Here is a 21,733-nt window from a genome sequence, read left to right as displayed (position 1 = left end):
ATGTTATAACAAATTTTTATTTGAAATTTTTAATTTTAGATTTACCAACGCATTTCTTATTGTGGCGAAAAAATGGCATCAGTACACTTCAATTATGACATAAAATCAATATAAGATCATGTCGAAATTGTCATACTATGACATCATAATTATAAGATTAGAAATGTGAAATTATGATTAAAAAGTCATATTTATTTTCTTTCGTAATTATGCATTTTTTGTCATAATTTAGACTTTTTGTAATATTTATGCATTAATAATGTCGACTTTTCATTTCATAATCATGACTTGTATGTTATCATCTCAATGTATGTCATAATTAAGATTTACCAAAGCATTTTTTCTTATGTAACAAAAATTATTTCTATAAATAAGAGGTGAATGTCAAGGTCATATGTTTGTTTCCCAGGGAATGTGTGAAGTAATAATGTCATACAAAATGCATTAAGGGTCATACCAATTCATCCAAATATCTTTATGCTTCTTGTCTCCTTGTTTTTAACTTGTTTCTTTTAATAGAAAAACAGCTCATTTATGATTTCTTGCTACACTGCACTATATTCATAATTCTTATTATTTGACACTTGTTCTCTAAAGTGACATGCGTAGTAATAATAGTACCCATTTCACTGCCCGGGTGATAATGGTGACGATAATAGCTTTCTAGTGCACAGATTACATCTGGAAAAACAAACCAGCAAAACAAAAACAAAAAACTGCAAATGTTTATTTATTTATATTATTGCAGGACAATATTTTTAATTGACATTAATTTGTGAAAGGATTAAATAAAAATGTTAAAATATTCAAATGCAGATTAATTTTTTTAAATGGACATTGCATTGATATCTTTGTCTCAGGCAGTGAGAAGAACAGGTCTGGTGTATGATAACTGTGTCGCTTCCATTGGCTGATAAGATTGATAAACAGCAACTGCTTCATTCACCTGAATACACACAAAAAATACACACTACAGAAACAATTCATAGATTAAAGCCACCAAAGCCAAACTAACGGGAACTAACCTTCATGAACAAAGATTCATGGCAGTGCAGCAACTGAAGCAGTTCAGAGTCATCGATCTCTAATAACATTTCAGTGATCTCATTCGCCAAGGGCCCTACCATGTCCTGGACGAGTGGGAAGAGGCTGTGCCCTGTGAAAGAATCGAGACATTCATTCAAAACAAGTGGAAACAAATCAAACAAGAGTTTGAAAACCCAATAATACAGAAATAAACTTGCTCAGAATCTGTTTGAAGTATTCTGGTGAGCTGAACATGGATGGGGTCAGAAACTCCTGGACCTGAATGTAAACGAGAACATGCACAAGATATTCTTATAAATAAAAAAAATATTATATATATATATATATATATATATATATATATATATATATATATATATATATATATATATATATATATATTTATATATATTTATATATATATCATATTTATGTATTTTAATTTGGACATTGTTATGATATAATTTAAGTGATTCATTTTCATGACTTTTATTTTTAAAAATATATTTATTTTAATTTATTGATTTAAAACATTTTGGTTAGTGTTTTATTTTGTTTTATTTTTAAATGAATTTGACATTTTTGTGTTAAGTGTGTTATTTTGATGACTTTTATTAAAAACATTTATTTAATTTGACATTTTTATGATTTAATGATATTTTTGTCATATGACATTTTATGACATTTTGTTTAGTGTTTTATTTAGTTTTTATTGTCTTGAGAATGAGTGAGTGAGCGAGAGAATGATTGAGCGAGTTAGAGAGTGATTGAGCGAGTTGGTGAGTGATTGAGCGAGTTAGTGAGTGAGGGAGTGATTGAGCGAGTTAGTGAGTGAGGGAGTGATTGAGCAAGTTTGTAAGTGATTGAGCGAGTTAGTGAGTGAGGGAGTGATTGAGCGAGATAGTGAGTGATTGAGCGAGTTAGTGAGTGAGGGAGTGATTGAGCGAGATAGTGAGTGAGGGAGTGATTGAGCGAGATAGTGAGTGATTGAGCGAGTTAGTGAGTGAGGGAGTGACTGAGCGAGTTAGTGAGTGAGTGAGGAAGTGATTGAGCGAGTTAGTGAGTGAGTGAGTGAGTGATTGAGCGAGTTAGTGAGTGAGTGAGTGATTGAGCGAGTTAGTGAGTGAGGAAGTGATTGAGCGAGTTAGTGAGTGAGTGAGTGAGTGATTGAGCGAGTTAGTGAGTGAGTGAGTGATTGAGCGAGTTAGTGAGTGAGTGATTGAGCGAGTTAGTGAGTGAGGGAGTGATTGAGCGAGATAGTGAGTGATTGAGCGAGTTAGTGAGTGAGGGAGTGATTGAGCGAGATAGTGAGTGATTGAGCGAGTTAGTGAGTGAGGGAGTGATTGAGCGAGTTAGTGAGTGAGTGAGGAAGTGATTGAGCGAGTTAGTGAGTGAGTGAGTGAGTGATTGAGCGAGTTAGTGAGTGAGTGAGTGATTGAGCGAGTTAGTGAGTGAGTGATTGAGCGAGTTAGTGAGTGAGGGAGTGATTGAGCGAGATAGTGAGTGAGGGAGTGATTGAGCGAGATAGTGAGTGATTGAGCGAGTTAGTGAGTGAGGGAGTGATTGAGCGAGTTCAATCAAACACTCACTCACACGTGGCCATTTCCACTTTTCCGGTCAGGAGTATGAGGTAACAAAGCTCTGTTTATCATATTAGATACATTTAAGTGTGTTTAAAATTATATAATGACGTTAGTCTGTGCGTTCGCTCAGCAGCTGCTGTGACACTTGTTCACACTGCTAAGAGAAAAGCGTTTCTGCAGATTAAAACCCGGCAACCGAAGGTAAGGCAGATATGACGCAATTAAAAGGCGACTCCCTCACACGTGACTCCTTGGTTAAAACAGCAATTTTCTCATTATTTTTAAATAGTTGGAAACATATGGGATATTGTAAATACTCAATTGAACAAAAGATATAACACTGGCCTAGTGTTTTTTTTTATATATTTTACTGAATTTTTTTTACCTAGTCCACCTTTAAGTGACTCTTTTAGTGAAATGTCACGTGTACCTGTGTCATAGCCTGTTGCTCCAGCGGTGCACTTGTGAACTTGTGATGGCTGTTATCTTCGGGTGTGTTCACCGCTGCAGCTGTGCTGGGCATCCAGTAAGTGTAATTGGCTGTGAGGAAGACAGATGGTAAAGAAATCCATCAGAAGCTCGAGCAGTCCATCTGACACATCACAGCCGGGATGGTTTCTGCTCTCACCTGCGCTCTGAGGGCTCATCATGGATGTGTTGAGTCTGATGTCACTCGCTGTGGACTGAATGGCTATCGGGGCAATGTGGCCATCTGCAGTTGCAAGAGAAAAAAAAACAAAGTGAGCCACCTAGTGTTAAGACCAAGAAATGACCAAGAAGAGAATAATGTTTAAAAAAAAAAAAATATATATATATATATATATATATATATATATATATATATATATATATATATATATATATATATATATATATGTAAGGTTTGGAAGTGGAGTTCACATGTCATATTGGAAAGTTGTAACGCTCAGAATTTAATATAATGTATATTTTAGTTAAGTTATTAGAAATGTATTTACAATATTTAGTCAGTTAATTATTTACATATTTACGTGTTTACATATTTAACACAGTTAGGATATTCTGCTGAATCTGCCTCTCAGATTCTTTCACGTATCTCAGTCTAAGTTGTTCTGATTGGTTAGTTCGATCACCTGAGGGAGGTCCGGGAGGAGGAAGTGTTGTTGTTGTGGGTAGCGTTCAGTAAAGTACCACTTGAGAAAGTCATGTCTCCCTTCTGCTGTTTATTCTCATAAAGAGTGATCCACCACCACATATCGAACCCTCACGTTATATATATATTAGGGATGTCCCGATCCGACCCGACTCGATCGGAATCGGACGTTACATCCCGATCAGGACTCGGGTATATTCTGGGGTGAGGTGAGCAGGGGTGCCGTGTAAAAGGTGCGCACTTAAACCGCTGTTCATCTTACATCTGATGACGCATCAATAATATGGGTTGTAACTTGAAAATAATGCTTTATGTATGTTTCTGTAGATGGATACACGTGCTGGCTCCTCAGTGATGCATTACAACAGCGCTAATAAAAGAAAAACGTGGGCAAAACGGTCTATCTGTGTAAACTTTGTTCAATTCATGCCAGTGCTGCTGTATGTTCGAATATGAGCAGTCATTTTCAGTCATCACCCGTGTATATCATAGGGTGTATATTCGCCAGAAGACGCGAATGAGAACGCGCGCGCTGATCTGTCTCTGTGCATCATCCGAAAGCGCGCACTCGTCTCACAGCGCGCAAATATTGAGTTCTCTTTAAAGTCTTGTGCTTAAACGGACCAACTCACACAAGAAGTATGTCAACATGTCCATCTTGATGAGTATCCAAGCAGACATAGTCTGAATACGCCTTAAGAGGACTTTATACAGTCGAGAAAGACGACGCAGAGCCTTCCATTAGGTCTTAAAGGGGCAGTAGCCTTTACTGCTGTCTGTTTAATGTCAAACAAAAGATAAGGAATCACTCACTGCTCTTGATTGAATAGCTTTTGTAAGGATTAGTCTTTAATTCAAACAGTTAAATATGCAGCTATTTTACATTTGATTAGCCTACTTTATTCAATTTCCTTACCTAAAAACTAATGTTAGACCTATAAAAGCATTGTTAATTACACTTCAATCAAATTACACTTCAAATATTTTTTCCCCAAAGTTAGTTTATGTCATTGAAGGCAGTTATCATCACGATGATTTCATTTCAAGGGTTCGTTTTTTAAATAAGTATAGTTTTAGTTAGCTATCTGACGCTATAAAAACGGCTGTGTAATGTCATGATTGACAGCGGAGATCAACGTCTTCTCTGAGTGAAGTTGTCACTGAGGCACTAACAGACTTTTTTCGGAATTTTTGGGAGCAGATTATTTAATTTAATTTAATTTCCATAACTGTTTATTTTACACCAACATAATTAATTGTTCTGCATCTATGAGAGTCTGGGTGTGCTTTTGATATCGCCATTGTACTTCCTGCTCTGCGCAACTCCGGTCCCAGACTTTTTAATATTTTCTGTTGCACTAAAATCCAAAAGTGAAAAATGTATGTTTATTTATCACTTGATTGTTCAAGCTACCTCACAGCAGTGCTCTGTTTGTTAGAGTTGTTGAATGTTAAAATAAGGAATTCAATTAAAATGCATAATTTTTTATGTCTTATAGAAGTATCGGATCGGGACTCGGTATCGGCAGATACTCAAAATCAAATGACTCGGACTCGAGGGCAAAATAACCTGATCGGGACATCCCTAAATATATATATATATATATATATCATCGTGATATATATATATATATATATATATATATATATATATATATATATATATATATATATATATATATATATATATATATATATATATATATATATATATATATAAAATCAGGACATCCCTATATATATATATATATATATATATATATATATATATATATATATATATATTTAGGGATGTCCTGATCAGGTTATTTTGCCCTCGAGTCCGAGTCATTTGATTTTGAGTATATATATATATATATATATATATATATATATATATATATATATATATATATATATATATATATATATATATATATATATGTTTGTATAAAGGCAATAATATGTTTGCAGTCGTGCTGAAATTTGTGATAGCTCTTTTGCTCTTGTAATATTGCTTAATTATATGACATTTTATAATATAAAAATTCAGATCTCATTCAAATACTTTTTTTCAACAATATATTGAATTTTGTGAGAAGTTGTTTTCATTTTGAAACAAAGAGACCAAGACTGAGACAAGACCAAGACCTTTAAAAAAATGGTCTTTCGAAAACAAGACTACAACACTAGAGCCATCAGTCTGATCTAAGACATGCAAGGTCCAATGACATGTGATGCAGCCCATATGGAATAATCCAGGTAATATTCTGAATAATGCAGATCTGTGACAGATCGATGTCAAACCAGCCTCAACACATGCTGCACCATATTCAGTTTACTACAATTGCTACCATGTATTTTCAATTAATTGTGTTCTAAATAAGGGATTCCCAAATGTTTTGTCAGTTGAATTATTTACTTTAAGTCCCCCTCAGATTTTAAGGTAATACTTAAACAATTTAAATATGATAATACATATACACATACAGCTCTCTGATGTTGGATGATGCTGACAAGACATGCAGCTAAATAAATAAAATATTGTGTAATAGTGTTTTATTTAGTTTTATTTCAAATGATCTGTTTATATAATTTTAGTAAGTATTTTATTTTGACTGGTTTTATTTTAAAATTGGTTATGTATTTTTATATCACTTAAATTTAAATTTCTAACAAAAAAAGTTAAATAGTGCACTTTTAATTTATTTTACACATTTATATTTTATGATACAATAAATTTTTGCGTTTTATTTTTAATGTTTTTTTTTAAATGTTGTTTTACATTTGTACGATCAGCTCATGAACCCCAGTTTGGGAAACCCTGATCTAAATAAAACGTGTATTATTTCAGAAGGTCTGCTCACACTGAGGGCCGATGCTCTGTGCGTCCCATTGAGTGCTGGGATGAGGTACGGTGATGTGGTATGAAGAGTGATTCTGAAACTATGAAACAAACATACAGATCAAGTCCGTCACATGTGGTTTTCTAGATGATCTGTAGATGATATGTGATGTGAGTCTCGACCTGTGGAGGTATGAAGTGCTCAGCGTGTGGTTCCAGGTGGAACGGCTCCTCCTGCTGGTTCAGCAGAAGCTGCCGCCTATGGAAGCTTGTCCTTCTCATCATGTATTGATAAATGAGGTGGGCCTGACGCTCCTTCTTCCTCTGGGCGAGAGAGACATATATGGGCTTGGAGTCGATGATGCGGCAGTTCATCTCAGTAATGGCTCTGGTGGCCTCTTCAGGAGAGGAGAAGCAAACGAATCCGAAACCTCGGCTGTGGCTGCCGTCTGTCATCACCTGAATGGAAAACACACTCCTGGATCTTCGGCTGTTGTTTCATTTGCACTTACTGGGTTACAATCAAAAAATGACATGAACTGTTTCCTTTATGAATCATAAAAAATGAATTCCTACCTTAGCACTGGTGATGCTCCCATATGGCGAGAACTCTTTGTGGAGAAGTTCACTGTCCACGTTGTCGCTCAGATTCTTAATGTACAGATTCACTCCCTGTCAGGATTATCAAAGCACGATAAAGGGTTAGTTCACTTTAAAATGAAAATTAGCCCATGATTCACTCACCCACCCTCAAGCCATCCTAGGTGTATATGACTTTCTTCTTTCGGAAGAACACAGTCAGACTTCCTGGCTTTTTAATGGCAGTGATGAGGTCCATTGAGTTTGAAGCTCAAAAAAACTTAAATGACACATTCATCCACAATAAACACACTCCATAAAATATCCTTCTGACGAGAGGCAGAAGCTAGTTATTTTACCTTATAAAGTGTTAAATATGGATATTTTTCTTAGAAAAACCCATCAATTCGCTGCAGATGGTCTTTATTAACCCCTCTGAGCTGTGTGGAGTAGGTTTACGATTAATCAATGCACGTTTTTGAGCTTCAAACTCAATGGACACTGTCACTGCCTTATAAAGCTTGGAAACATCAGGATATTTATTAATATAACTGTGTTCATCAAAAATGAAGAAAGACATATACACCTAGGATGGCTTTAATTAAGGTTTGTCATGCACCTTATAATGCATTGTATGGCCTTATTAATAATTAGGTAACCACAGTTATAATGCATTATAATACACTTTTAGAAAGTACAATGCATTAAAACACACAAACACACACACACACACACACACACACACACACACACACACACACACACACACACACACACACACACACATACACACACACACACACACACAGAAGATGCCAAGTCACCTGTGAATATTATAATGCATTTTAACTTTGGTTATAATTGCTTTACATACATTACCATACATTATAAAAAAACGCTTTAATATAGGCTTTAAGTAAAGTGTTTTATTCATTAAAGAATATATTTTACACTGATCAACATTGATAATAATAATAAATGTTTCTTGGTTATCAGATCAGCATATTAGAATGATTTCTGAATGATCATGTGACACTGAAGACTGGAGTAATGATGCTGAAAATTCAGCTTTGATCACAGGAATAAATTACATTTTAAAATATATTCACATAGAAAACAGTTATTTTACATTCTAATAATATTTCACAATATTAATTTTTGGTGGTATTTTTAATCAAATAAAAGCAGCCTTGGTGAGCAGAAGAGACGTCTTCTAAAAACATAAAAAATCTTACAGATAAAAAACTTTTTAACGGCAGTGTTTAATGGTAACTAACAATAACTATAATGATAGGCTAATCATTACAGTAAATGCAGTGATGACTATAAAGCTATCTATAACACCAATAATTATAACTTTAACAACAACTATAACAATATCTATATATGTGTCCACACCAGCAGATGATAACATTGTGTTTATTATAAGCACACGCTGCAGTTTTGTTGTCTGCCACTTTAAATGCTCGATTTCTTTAAAGTTGGGTGGATTCTGTTCGGCTGTCAATGTTTTTATTGTTTATTAGCTAAAAAAAATTGTTCTGAAAGTGATTTCAACCATTTCTTTCCTCTGTGTCATTATCGTTAGAGTCTCAATCAGCTCCCTACTTCAGTACTCAAGGCACTTATCTGGGAATCGGCCACATTAATGTACATGATATATAGATTGACAGCCGAGGAAGCTATCGGGATCTGATTGAGACGCATCCCTATAAATGGTCCTTGGTCTGTGTGCGTGGCCCTTTAATCAGGAGGTCTAGAGGCGTCACTGGTACCTGACAGCGCATCATGCTCTCCTGTCTTATCAGCTCGAAGCGCCGCTTCAGTTCCACCTGACGTTCTCGTCTCTTCTGAGCTCGGCCCATGTACACCTGCTTGCCATTCAGCTCCGTCCTGTTCAACTCGTCCACAGCCTTAGGGTTACATCACACAATTTTCTTATTTATTTCTCCCCTGAGGTCCACGTATAGTTATTAATGCCATAAATTTGTTTTAACAATCATTTTCACTCTCTCTTCAATTCACAATGATAATTCAAAACAAGAAGAAGTGCCCTTTAATTGAAAAGTCTGCTCAGGGTCGATTTTTCAGTCCCACTCCTGTTAAAAAAAGTTATATGTCATCCCACAAACTTTATGATTTGTATCGTTCCAGATTATTCAGTCCATATGTGAAGATACGAGAACATATGTGAAGGATTTTTTGTCTTTTCTTTTTTTAGTATTTATGATATTGTGCATGGGGATAATGTTTGTGTTGTGGATTATGTGTCAATATGTCTGTACAGCATAACAAATGGCCTCTCTGAGGACATTAAAGTTTTCTAAGTCTAAGGGCCCTATCTTGCACCCAGCGCAATTGATTTTGTACACCGACGTATGTGTGATTCCTATTTTGCTATTAGTTATTTTGGCAAATCATAAATTGTTACACTAAAAAAATATTAACACATGAGATGACGGAAATCATTGTGATGTTCCACGAAGATGTAAAAAAATAGGCATAAATCTAGCTTACAAATTATTCAATTGTAGTAATTAAGGATCAGACCTGTTTGCCCAATAGTGGCAAGACATATATGTATATATAAGGACATCTGACAAATTGGTTTGTCCGTCAAGAACCAGGAAAAAAAAAAATCGACTGAAAAACTGTTTAACCGACGACTGTTTAACCGACGCTATTTTGGGTGGGTTTCTCCCATCCCCATACAACACAACTTCTCTGTCTTTCACTGCTCTTACAAGAACATCAGTCTCCTCGGCTGTAAACCGCTCCTGGCGTGCGCCTGGTAAATACGCCATAATAATAGCAATCCATAATGGGACTTGCGCACCTGCTTTTAAAGGGAATGTTGGATGACGCTCTGATTGGTTTATTCACGTTACGCCCAAACCACACCTATGAATAATGAAGCTACTTCAGACCAACCCATTTTAGATTTGCGCCGGGCGCAAGAGCCATTTATCACGCCGGGAAACTAGCAACAGCGCCGAGACCCGCCCACAAAGTTACTTGCGTTTCAGATCGTTAAAATAGAGCCCTAAGTATGTCCCCCTCCAGTATGATTCGGTCTCCCTACGGTTATTTTTGTTCATTAAGAATTGTTCATTAAGAATATCAAACCACTTATTTTATGAGAGCCTATCCAAAATATATTTATAAATGGACATGTAGTGTAACATGTAGCATAGAGTGCATATTCTCTTTTGATGCATTGAACACAACAAAAATTTAAAAAAGAAAATATTTGAAAAATCTAAAATGCTGAAGTTTAAAACCCAGAAGCAGACACATGCTGCCAATAGGATCATTTTCATAAAGCTGTGCATGGGGTTTGCTGTTGATTAAAAGAATAAAAGCTTGTGATGGAGTGTTTAAAATCAATAAACACTGAAACACACAGATCACTCCTTTCGTTTGGTTCACTACACTGAACCTCGGTTTCATCTCTCACCTGCTTGGCATCACTGTGTCTCTCAAAGCTGACAAAACCAAATCCTCTAGAGTTTCCTTTCTCATCCGTCATGACCCGAACGCTCAGGGTTGGGCCTAAATAAAAAGGAAAGTGTCAAAGCTGCAATAGTTTCATACTTCCACAAAAAAAAATACTAACCGAATTTGCTGAATATCTCAGTCAGCGTCTTGGCATCCACATCGGTGCCAAAGTTCTTGATGTAAATGTTTGTGAACTCTTTTGCTCTCGCCTGCATCTCTGCCTCACGCTCTTTTTGCGTTTTGAAGTGGCCGACGAACCTTAAAGGTGTGACATATAAAACTCAGGCTACAAGCAGTGATGAAAAATATTTGAGTAAATGTAACTAGTTAATGTCCTTAAAGGAACTTTATGTAAGAAATGTATTTCAATGAATCATAAAATGACCCTGATATGTCACTAGACATTAAGAAATCATGTTCATTTCCAATACTTATATCACTGACAACAGTAGTCCGGCCAGGATATTGTCATTTAAACATTGTTGAAGCTCCGCCCTCCACCTCTCTACCAATCACGAAGTCAGTAGTGTTTCTGCATCCGGGTTGCTAGATCTGCTCTAGTTACCACAGCTGCAGCCACAAACCTTCCTGCTGATCCTGCAGCCTATCTGGGAACCTCGAGTCAGGGGGGAGGGGGAGAGGGTATACACTGCTCTACAGTCATTTGAAAGTTATTGCAGTACCAGTTTTGGCCACAATCTTGCATACACTTCCTTTAATTATCTTTTTGGCTACTTTGTACTTTGAGTAACAAACTTTTATTTTCTACTTGACTGCATTTTTGAATAAGTACATGCACTCTTTACTCCAATACATTTGTAATGAGTATTGCAATTGCTAGTTACATTTTGCATGGCACCCAACTTTTTCTGCAGCGGTTTATTTTCTTACAAAAGAAGCGATATCACCATCTACAGGGCAATGAAAGTACTATATCTTGTTCACTTTGCCCCTGTTAACCAAGGGGGTAATCTAGAGCTCGGAAAGCTTTCCACCCCTAGGGGCTGCCATTGCTAACCAAGCCATCACCTGCTGTTAGCATCCCATTGACTCCCATTCATTTTTGAGTCACTTTGACAGTGAATAACTTCACATCTGAGACGTTTAAAGACTCCATTTGTCCATTGTTTATTTCTAAAGAAACACGACAATGCATAAAAGGCTCCGTTACCTTGTATCTTACACTATCGCCTCGCAGAAGCTGTTTTTGTAAAAATAGGCTAACTATTGCGTCATAACCAACGCGACTCTGTCGCACAGTTGAGAAATTACCGTATAGACCTGAGGAGACGCTTGCAGGCAATCTTTTACTGTCTATCGCCGCATTCACACGGGGCGTAGGCGTTAACGCTTCCCATTTACTTTGAATGGGTGACATCATCCGTTGCCGAACTGAATTGTGGGTTCCGTCGCGGCGCTTCACTCGCGTTGCAAGCGGCAGAAGTTGAAGAATTCTCAACTTTTCAAGCGCCAGCGCAGGCGTCATCCAATCAGATCGCCGTATGCAAATATCCTCAGCAGACGCTAGCCAATTGCGTTCATTACTGCTCCGTGAACCATCCAGACCATAGACCGTTAAAAATCCAGACGCAGCTCCTGGACCAACTAGACAACAACTACACGGGCAATCGCACTCGCACATACAACCAAAAAAGGCGCTTTTTTGTGTTGTGTTTTGGTCCAAGCGGCAAGTTAATGTGATTGGCTGTTGTCACTATGACGATCGCGTCAGCACCCAGCTTCAGCCACGCCCTCCGTCAAGCGTTAACGCCTACGCCCTGTGTGAATGCGGCGTATGAGACAGTCGGGGGGACGTGGAGACATAAAGTCTGATAAAGTCAAGGGGGAAGAATGGAGAGAAGCCCATAGTGAGCCAAAAGCAACGGGAGAAAATATTTAAACAACGTGATTCAGCTTTCACTTTCCACAACTACTAGAAGACCTACAACTGTCAGACAGGAGGCTCACGTCATATCTACGTCGTCAAGCTCAGTCTGAGCCTGCGCAGTTCGCTCAGCCATCAGGAAGTGAGTGCTCCTTTACTGACTTCACTTAACGCCGTAGAAGGCAATGGGATCGCTCCGTCCTCCTGTCTATGCTGTTAACCAAAACTTGCGATGCTAGCCGAATTTAGTCCCGCCCATAACATTTGAGTATGACGACATCAGGCTATACTTTACATAAATGTGAGTGTTGCAGGTGTTTCATATTTGAGATGAGGACATGATGTTCAATGCAAGTATGCATTTACTTTTTTAAGGCTTTAATTATAGTTAACATTATTTAATTAACATTATAGTAAAGACTTTTATTAATTATGTGTTTCCTTATGCTTATTATGAGCACTTGAGCTTAACTGAGACTTGAGTGTTTGTAGACAGGTAAGAGGTTGTAGTGTCAACCTTGTCTGGCTATTACCAGACCAAGCTCAATTTAAAATTGAACATTGGTCTGGGGAGTCTGCTCTGTATTTTCTACTGCATAAGAGGAGTGACAATGAGCATTATTAAAAATTTCAAATGACTATATGCAATTTGGATAGTCCTTCAGACCACAAGAGGCGTGATCAACGGGAAACGACCCATCGTTTCTCTATCCAGCATCGCGTTAAAATCGCCAATAGTGTGCCAAGTGGATAAGCCAGTCTGTGATTGGTTCCCGCAAAAGTGTAACAGAAGCAGTAGAAATGAATGTATAGGTTTCCAGACTGAGTTGCAGGGCCAAATCAAATCACCAGCAGATCAGGCTGGGTTTACCCAGTCTAGTGTCGACTTTTGCAGCTTTTCCATTGTTTTTCTATGTAAATGCGTGCTAGACAGACATCTTTAACTGTTGTGCTCGCGTCTCACACCTTTGGCAGCATCTCGTGCATGGCACGGCATTCTAAAAAGTGGCGCTCAAGTAAAAAACAAAAACAAATGTGTTTCTAGACCTTGTGCTTTTTTTTAATCAAGTTGTATTGGAATTGGTGTGTCTGTACTTTTACTTAAAGGGATAGTTCACCCAAAAATGAAAATAATCCCATGATTTACTCACCCTCAAGGTATCATATATATGACATTCTTCTTTTAGACAAACACAATCGGAGTTATATATATATATTTTTAAATATCCTGGCTTTACAAGCTTTATAATGGATGTGAATGTTACCTTGTTCTTTGAAGGCCAAAAAGCACATCCATCCATCCATCCATTCATCCATCATAAAAGTACTCCACACGGCTCCACGGTTAATAAAGGCCGTCTGAAGTGAAGCGATGCGTTTTTGTAAGAAAAATATCCATGTTTATAACTTTATAAACTATAATCACTGGCTTCTGGCAACAGCAGGGCTGGACTGGTAATCTGGAATACCAGGTATTTTCCCGGTGGGCTGACACACTTTGGGGCCGATAGGTTTTTTGTTTTTTTTTGTGCCACTGACAACATGCACCGACAGCGGCCCATTGGTTTGTCTTCTGAATTGACAGGCCGAAGCGAGAGAGAACTCCCCTCCATATTAGGTGCTTTTCTTCTATTTATTTATTATTTGAGAGCATGGAACTGCAAAAGGCAAATATCCGCACAGCGCAGGCGCTAACAAACGTACGATCGGCACTTTGACTTCGAATTTAGTTTAATACAATCGTATGATATGGGAACATTACAGGTTTTGTGTTGAATCAGCTGAAAACAGGTAAAGTGGAAAACGGCAATACACACAATCGTTTCACTTTAGCACAACCACAATTTACCTTGCAGCTACTAACAGCGAAGAAATATGGTGTTTTGGAAAAAACATTTATTAAAAATATTGCTATTATTACTTAAATTAATATTGCATAATATAAATCACTTTTTATAGAGGCTGTTTTCGGCTGAAGTTTTTTTAAATTACAAATAGTTTATTATATATGTTTTATATATTTTAGAAACGATATAGCCATAATGATGAGCAAGGTTTTTACAGTTTTATGTGTTTTACCTGTGACTACCATGATCTTACATTTAAATGAAACTGGCCTACAGTTAAACTACAGTCTATAAAACAGTTTTAAGTCTGGATCCCATGAATTAAGGACAAAGCTTTTTTTCCTCTTTAAAAGTTTTATGAAATTTTTAATAGATCTAATGAAATGTACTTAAATTATATTTAAATGATAGCCTCATGAAAGATAGATATCATTAATTATGTGTTAACTCTTGAAAAATATGATTGTTTTTAAAGGGGTAGTTCAACCCAAAAATGTGATCATTTACGATGTTTATTAACAAAGATTCGGGAGGAGGGCTTTCAGACAATTGACACAGGTGGAGAGCACTCAGCTAATCAACAAGAGGTGTATATATACACACGCAGCAGTCTTACCTCTGTTCTGTTCGGGCCAAGTTCGAGCTCGAATCCCTCCCCCCGGACAGCACGCCAAATACGCATTTATATTACTCTATATAATTATATGTAAATGTGAACTTGTGAAACTCACCCTATAAATGTCATTTAATCATTTACATTTACATTTAATCATTTAGCAGACGCTTTTATCCAAAGCGACTTACAAAAAAGGGTAGAGCAATAGAAGCAACGAAACAAACAAGGCCAACAACCTGTAAGAGTTGTAAGAAATCTCAATTAATTAGCACACAGTACACAATTTTTTTTTTTTTTTTTTATATATAGCCAGCTACAACAAATACTCACGTACGGAAAATACAGAACACTGGATTTTGATAGCTATGATAACAACCCATTAGGACTAAGGCTGTTGCCCCAACTGTTGTCGTTAATGCAGATTCAGTGGCCCAATGGGTTGGTTTTGTATGGCATTCTAGCTAAACGCGCAGCAATAGCCATCGACAGCAAAAACTCACGTACGCAAAATACAGAACACTGGGTTTTGGTAGCTATGATAACTATGTAATATACCCGCCTGAAGGCACAAATCCGCATGAGAGACGTAGATATGATCAGTAAGTGCTATTCTGTATTGGTCAAGTGCAATAGGAAAAGTGTAATTGGAAAAGATGTGTCTTAAGATGTTTTTTAAGAATGGCTACAGACTCGGCAGCACGAATTGAGATCGGCAGGTCATTCCACCAGGTGGGAACGGTACAGGAAAATGTCCGTGAGAGCGATTTCATGCCTCTTTGGGAAGGAACCACGAGGCGCCGCTCATTCGCAGAACGCAAGCTTCTGGAGGGTGTGTAAGTCTGAACAAGTGAGTTTAGGTATATTGGTGCAGAAACAGTGGTTGTTTTGTAGGCGAGAACTAGAGCCTTGAATTTGATGCGAGCAGCCATTGGCAACCAGTGCAGTTTGATGAAGAGAGGCGTAACATGCGCTCTCTTCGGCTCATTAAAGACCACTCTCGCCGCTGCATTCTGGATCAGCTGCAAGGGTTTGATAGTGCATGCTGGAAGCCCAGCCAGAAGAGCATTACAATAATCCAGTCTGGAGAGAACAAGAGCTTGAACCAGGAGTTGTGCAGCCTGTTCTGATAGGAAGGGTCTAATCTTTCTAATGTTGTATAAAGCAAATCTGCAGGACCGGGCTGTTGCAGTAATGTGGTCAGTGAAGTTTAACTGGTCATCAATCACAACTCCAAGGTTCCTGGCTGTCCTTGATGGAGTTATGGTCGATGAACCAAGCTGAATGGAGAAATTTTGATGAAGTGCTGGGTTGGTTGAGAAAACAAGTAATTCTGTCTTTGCAAGATTGAGTTTAAGATGATGCTCTTTCATCCAGTCAGAAATGTCTGTCAGACAGGCAGCGATACGAACACTGACTGTAGGATCATCTGGTTGAAATGAGAAGTAGAGTTGAGTGTCATCCGCATAGCAGTGATAGGAGAAGCCGTGTTTCTGAATGACAGAACCTAATGATGACATGTAGATGGAGAAAAGAAGTGGTCCAAGGACTGAGCCCTGGGGAACCCCAGTAGCTAGATGATGTGACTTAGACACTACACCTCTCCATGACACCCTGTAGGACCTACCAGAGAGGTAAGACCTGAACCACTGGAGGGCAGTTCCTGAGATACCCATCGTCTTAAGTGTTGACAGGAGGATCTGGTGGTTAACTGTGTCAAAAGCAGCAGACAGATCCAGCAGAATGAGCACTGAGGATTTGGAAGCTGCTTTTGCCAGTCTCAGTGCCTCAGTTACCGAGAGCAAGGCAGTCTCAGTCGAATTCGAGTTCCAAACCTGAATGAATTTATTTCTGTGTAACATAAAATATAATAATCTTAGTCCGTTTTTTTTTTTGTTCATACAATATTCAAAGGGTAGCCTAACCAAAATGGCGTGGTTGCCAACATTCTTCAAAACATCTTTTTTTGTGTTTCACAGAAGTCATGCAGGTTTGGAACGACAAGAATGTGAGTAAATGATGACAGCATTTAAAAGCAGTAAATTTACTTTACTGCCTCTTAGCACAAAATCATCAGTGCTTTACTGTCAGGTGCATTTCTGTGTGACAAAAAAAGCAATATTAAGTTTATCTGCATTTACAGCAAATTTGATAATATCTATCATTATTTGTCCTTGTCCTAGTTTTATTTATTTACTCCGATTTAAGGCCCCAACCCCAGCAAAAACATTCACGGGGAACTCATGGGCCGGATGGGCTGGGCTTGCCAGGGCCGAACTTTAGCCGCAGTCCAGCGCTGGGTAACAGCCGTACTTGAGTCTAGTTCCAGTGGAAGAGTGACCTCTGACCTGTAACATGACGAATTGACAAAGCAGAAACGCAGAAGATAGAGGAAAACAAAACACTGTCACAAATTAGAAGTCTAAAATTTGAATTTTTAAAGAGAAATGTAGGAGAAGCTAAAGTTTGTGGACCAGTTTGACCCGCGAGAGGCGTCTACTCTCATGTAAGCTTACGCTACGTCAGGTCAGAGGTCACTTTTCTGCTGGAACTAGACTCGTGGACAGAAGGCACTGATTCCATTTTATAAAGTTATAAATATGGATATCACTTTGCTTCAGAAGGCCTTTATTAACACCTTGGAGCCATATGGATTACTTATTATGGAATAATTTTCATTTCTGGATGGACTTTCCCTTTAAGGTTTTTTGCAGTGACCCAGGACTCAGCATGTGCAGTTCAAAATGATGAAAATCGATGCGTTTAGTCACGACTTACACTTTCAGCTCGTTGATCAACATGCCGTTTAATTTCTTGATGGCTTCTTCAGCAGCTTCATGCGTCTCAAAGTGCACAAATCCAAAGCCTTTCGATCCGTTTTCATCGCAAGCCACCTTAATGAAAAGAAATAATACTAATAAATAATAATACATTTTATTTATAATGCACTTTATATTAAACAAAATCTCAAAGTGCTAAAACTCAAAATGTGCTTCAGATTCTCCTGCGCTGAATATTAATCTGGTATAATAGAGCTGGAGGTGGAGAACGTTACTTACTTTACAAGACAAGATGTTTCCAAATGTTGAGAAGATGTCAAACAGGCCCTCGCTGTCAATGGATTTCTGCAGGTTCTTAATGAAGATGTTTCCCACGCCGCTCTTCCTCAGCGAAGGGTTTCGCTGACACCACATTAGACGCATTGGCTTACCCTGCATGAGGTCAAAGTTCATGGTATCCAAGGCTCGCTCGGCTAGGATGTGAAGGAGAACATACTTTTAGTTATTGGGTTAAGGTATGTGGAATATGGTCATATTAAGCACTCATATTTTGTAATTATCATTTAAATCGGACAAATTTTTAAACTGTTTTTCATAAATCAGCATTTCAGGAAAATGTTATGGGGTTTCTAATCAAAATATGACTATCTGGAAATATATATGTCCACTGTAGAGCACACCAGGACTAAAATCACGTTTATCAGGCATTTGAGGAGACACAACAAGTAAATAGGCAAAGAAATGACACATCAATATTTATATAAAATATTAGATGTTTTTATGAAAATGTTGCCAATTTTTTTAGACATTCTCACCATTAAAAGCCATGTCCCAAGCACACAATTATATTGATGTTCTCATAATTGCATGTAGCCTATATGACAGACTTGTGCTGCACATTACACTTATTGCATAAGTGATCATTGATCAAAGTGAAATATGATCAAGTTAATCATATTTCAAGCAATTCAAAAACATCACGGCGAACAGTGTGCATCTCAACTGATGGAAGTAATCCATTATTTATCATCAGCTTTAATTTGTTGTCCAAATCTTCTTCATCAGACCAAAAACAAGGACATATATTGGCCAATGCCGATATATGCATCATGCCTAGTTGAGAATCATCTTCATACAAAGTTTGGCCTAAAATAACCTGAAACCTAAAGATTGATTTGTGAATGGGAAAAAAATCCCCCCACAATTATTTTTGCCTACAGGCTAAATGTAATTTAATGTCTTTTTAATTTTAAACAGAGGACATATAACAAATGAATAAAACATATTTTACCCCATTTGTTTATTATACTCCAAACAATGGAATAAATAACAAAAAAAATCTGGATCTTAGGAGGATATAAGTTACTGAGGAAGAAAATCGACATTCACTGAAGTGACAGCACTCTTTTGCTTAAGTAGGCTATTTCACATCAAACTTATGAAATCACACTGGTCAGCAGATAAATGTTATGATTAATGTTATTAATAATTAATGTTAAACGGTGATATTCTCCATCCTCTCACCATCAGTGTGTTGCTCAAAGTTCACATACGCGTATCCGAGCGAGCGGCACGTGAGTTTGTCTCGACAGACTCGGATCGACTGAACCGGACCGACCGACCTGAAGCGCTCGAACAGCATGGCTTCATTCACGTCCGACTCCAGATCGCCCACGTACAGCGAGCTGCTCACGCTCATCTTCATCAGACAGATATCACTGATATGATAATCGATGCAGAACTCAAAGCAGCAGAGATTCAATCTGACAAACGCTTAACGATCAACGAATCGGATTTAAAAGATTCAGTCAGATCATAAATAAACATTCTGTTTATCGCCGTCGTGTTTTAAACTGCACTCTGAAAAACAACAACGACACAAAATCACATTCTGACATGATTGCATATATGCCGGATTTATTCATTTTAATAAAATAATATTACAGCAGCGCAAAGGCCACGATAGCAGTGCGTGCTTTTAGTGCAAATTCTATTGTGCCATTTTTCCTACTTTGTTGCATGGAAAATAGAGTTGATTATAACCAATTTGTTTCTGTTCTACAAAAGAGTAAATTATGGAAAAAAGTTTCATTTTAAGTGAACTACTATATGTGTGTGTGTGTGTGTGTGTGTTTGTGTGTGTGCTGGTAATCCCTATTTTATGGGGACAAAATGTCCCCACACTCTTAAAACAAATGTGTTAAAAACAACACAACTTGTGTTGTTTCCAACACATGTTCTGAGTGTGCTCAGGGACAACACATGTTGTGTTAAATACAACACAGAATATGTGTTGTGAAAATATACACACAAATGTGTTACTTTAGTAAACACATTAATGTGTACTTTTTGTATACATCCAACACAACTGTGTGTTATAGATTTACTATTTATTTTTTACTCTAAAAGATTATTGAAAAAGCTAGATCAGAATACAATATGTACACTTTCATGAAATCACACTGAAGCATTGAATACTGATCATATAGTGTTTATTTAGCTTTTATAAAAAAGTCAATACAAAAATAAGCATTTTAAAAACATGATTCATACAAAACATTAATCAAACACTTCTTTAAATAACAACATACATCAAATATGATTAAAAAACTTAAAAATTGAAGTCAACGAAATCACCACATCACACCACACACACATAATTCATATTTACCTAAAGAGTGCATGTTCTTTACTTAAAGGGCTACTTCACCGCTTTTTCATATTAAACTATGTTATTCCCTTAACTAAGACGAGTTGACACACACCTCTCTCGTCTCAGTGTGTGCTCTTAATCACTCTGACGCGTGGTGATGATCTGATAGCATTTAGCTTAGCCCACTGGGCCCAGTTCATTCACTATGGTACCAAACAGAGATCAAGTTAGAAGTACCAAACACCTCCACGTTTCCCCTATTTAAATACAGTTACACAAATAGCTGAACGACCAAGTATGGTGACACAAAATAAATCGTGGCGCTTTTCTAAGCGGATTAAAAAGGAGAACTATAATGTGTGGTGGAATAGCACTTCTGAGAGAACTTCGACTCTGTGCAGTAAAAAGTCCCAGCTGAAAAATCCTCCCTCACATCTCCCCCTATTGACAGAAATGAGAGAGTGAGTTTTTCAGCAGGGACTTTTTACTGCGCCGAGTCGAAGTTCTCTCAGAAGTGCTATTCCACCACACATTATAGTTCTCCTTTTTTATCCGCTTAGAAAAACACCACATTTTATTTTGTGTCTCCATACTTGATCGTTCAACTATTGGTGTAACTGTATTTAAACAGGGGAAACGTGGAGGTGTTTCGTCGCTTCTAACTTGATCTCTGTTTGGTACCATAGTGAATGAACTGGGCTTAGTGGGCCAAGCTAAATGCTATCAGATCGTCACCGCGCGTCAGAGCGATTAAGAGCACGCACTGAGACGAGAGAGGTGTGTATCAACTCGTCTTAGTTAAGGAAATAACAGTTTAATATGAAAAAGCAGTGAAGTAACCCTTTAAATGTCAAATCAAGTTTTGTATTGACAAAAATATTTTCCATGCACTTTTGACAGTTATACATCGTCTGTTTAAATTAGGTACAACGCTACAATTTGGCAATTAATTCTATAGCATTTGATCGTTTGCAAGTGGACTGGGACAAAGGCAGGTCACATACATTATAAACTGAAGACAGTTGGCATGGATATTGAAGATTATACAGCCAATAGAATTTGAAAAAGTTTGTCTAGAGCACAAGTGAGGCTTTTTACATCAAGTGGAAAAGCAAAATAATAATTTTTTGCCACAATTACATACCGTCTTAAAGGGTTAGTTCACCCAAAAATGAAAACGATGTCATTAACTCCTTACCCTAATGTCGTTCCACACCCGTAAAACCTTCGTTCATCTTCACACACAGTTTAAGATATTTTATATTTAATCCGAGAGATTCTGTCCCTCCATTGAAAACATATGCACAGTATAC

General features: G+C 37.4%; 1 protein-coding gene across 1 annotated transcript; it reads right to left on the bottom strand.

Moving 5' to 3' along the window:
- Positions 1–376: 376 nt before the first annotated feature.
- LOC137083565 (polyadenylate-binding protein 4-like) lies at positions 377–19,431 on the bottom strand. The gene is made up of 14 exons (XM_067449524.1): positions 19,292–19,431; positions 18,047–18,240; positions 17,766–17,881; positions 10,761–10,900; positions 10,602–10,696; positions 8,920–9,057; positions 7,142–7,237; positions 6,749–7,024; positions 6,588–6,666; positions 3,238–3,321; positions 3,040–3,149; positions 1,245–1,305; positions 1,026–1,156; positions 377–946 (listed from the first exon to the last, which is right to left on the bottom strand). Exons 1-14 carry the CDS (start codon positions 19,407–19,409, stop codon positions 857–859), a joined length of 1,728 nt encoding a protein of 575 aa, XP_067305625.1. The 5' UTR covers positions 19,410–19,431; the 3' UTR covers positions 377–856.
- Between the last annotated feature and the right edge of the window lie 2,302 nt (positions 19,432–21,733).

The sequence above is a fragment of the Pseudorasbora parva genome, chromosome 7, assembly GCF_024679245.1.
Source record: "Pseudorasbora parva isolate DD20220531a chromosome 7, ASM2467924v1, whole genome shotgun sequence".
In the NCBI taxonomy this organism is placed as follows: domain Eukaryota; kingdom Metazoa; phylum Chordata; class Actinopteri; order Cypriniformes; family Gobionidae; genus Pseudorasbora; species Pseudorasbora parva.
Note: the sequence above shows the minus strand (reverse complement) of the source record. Positions and strands in the feature narration are given on the sequence as shown.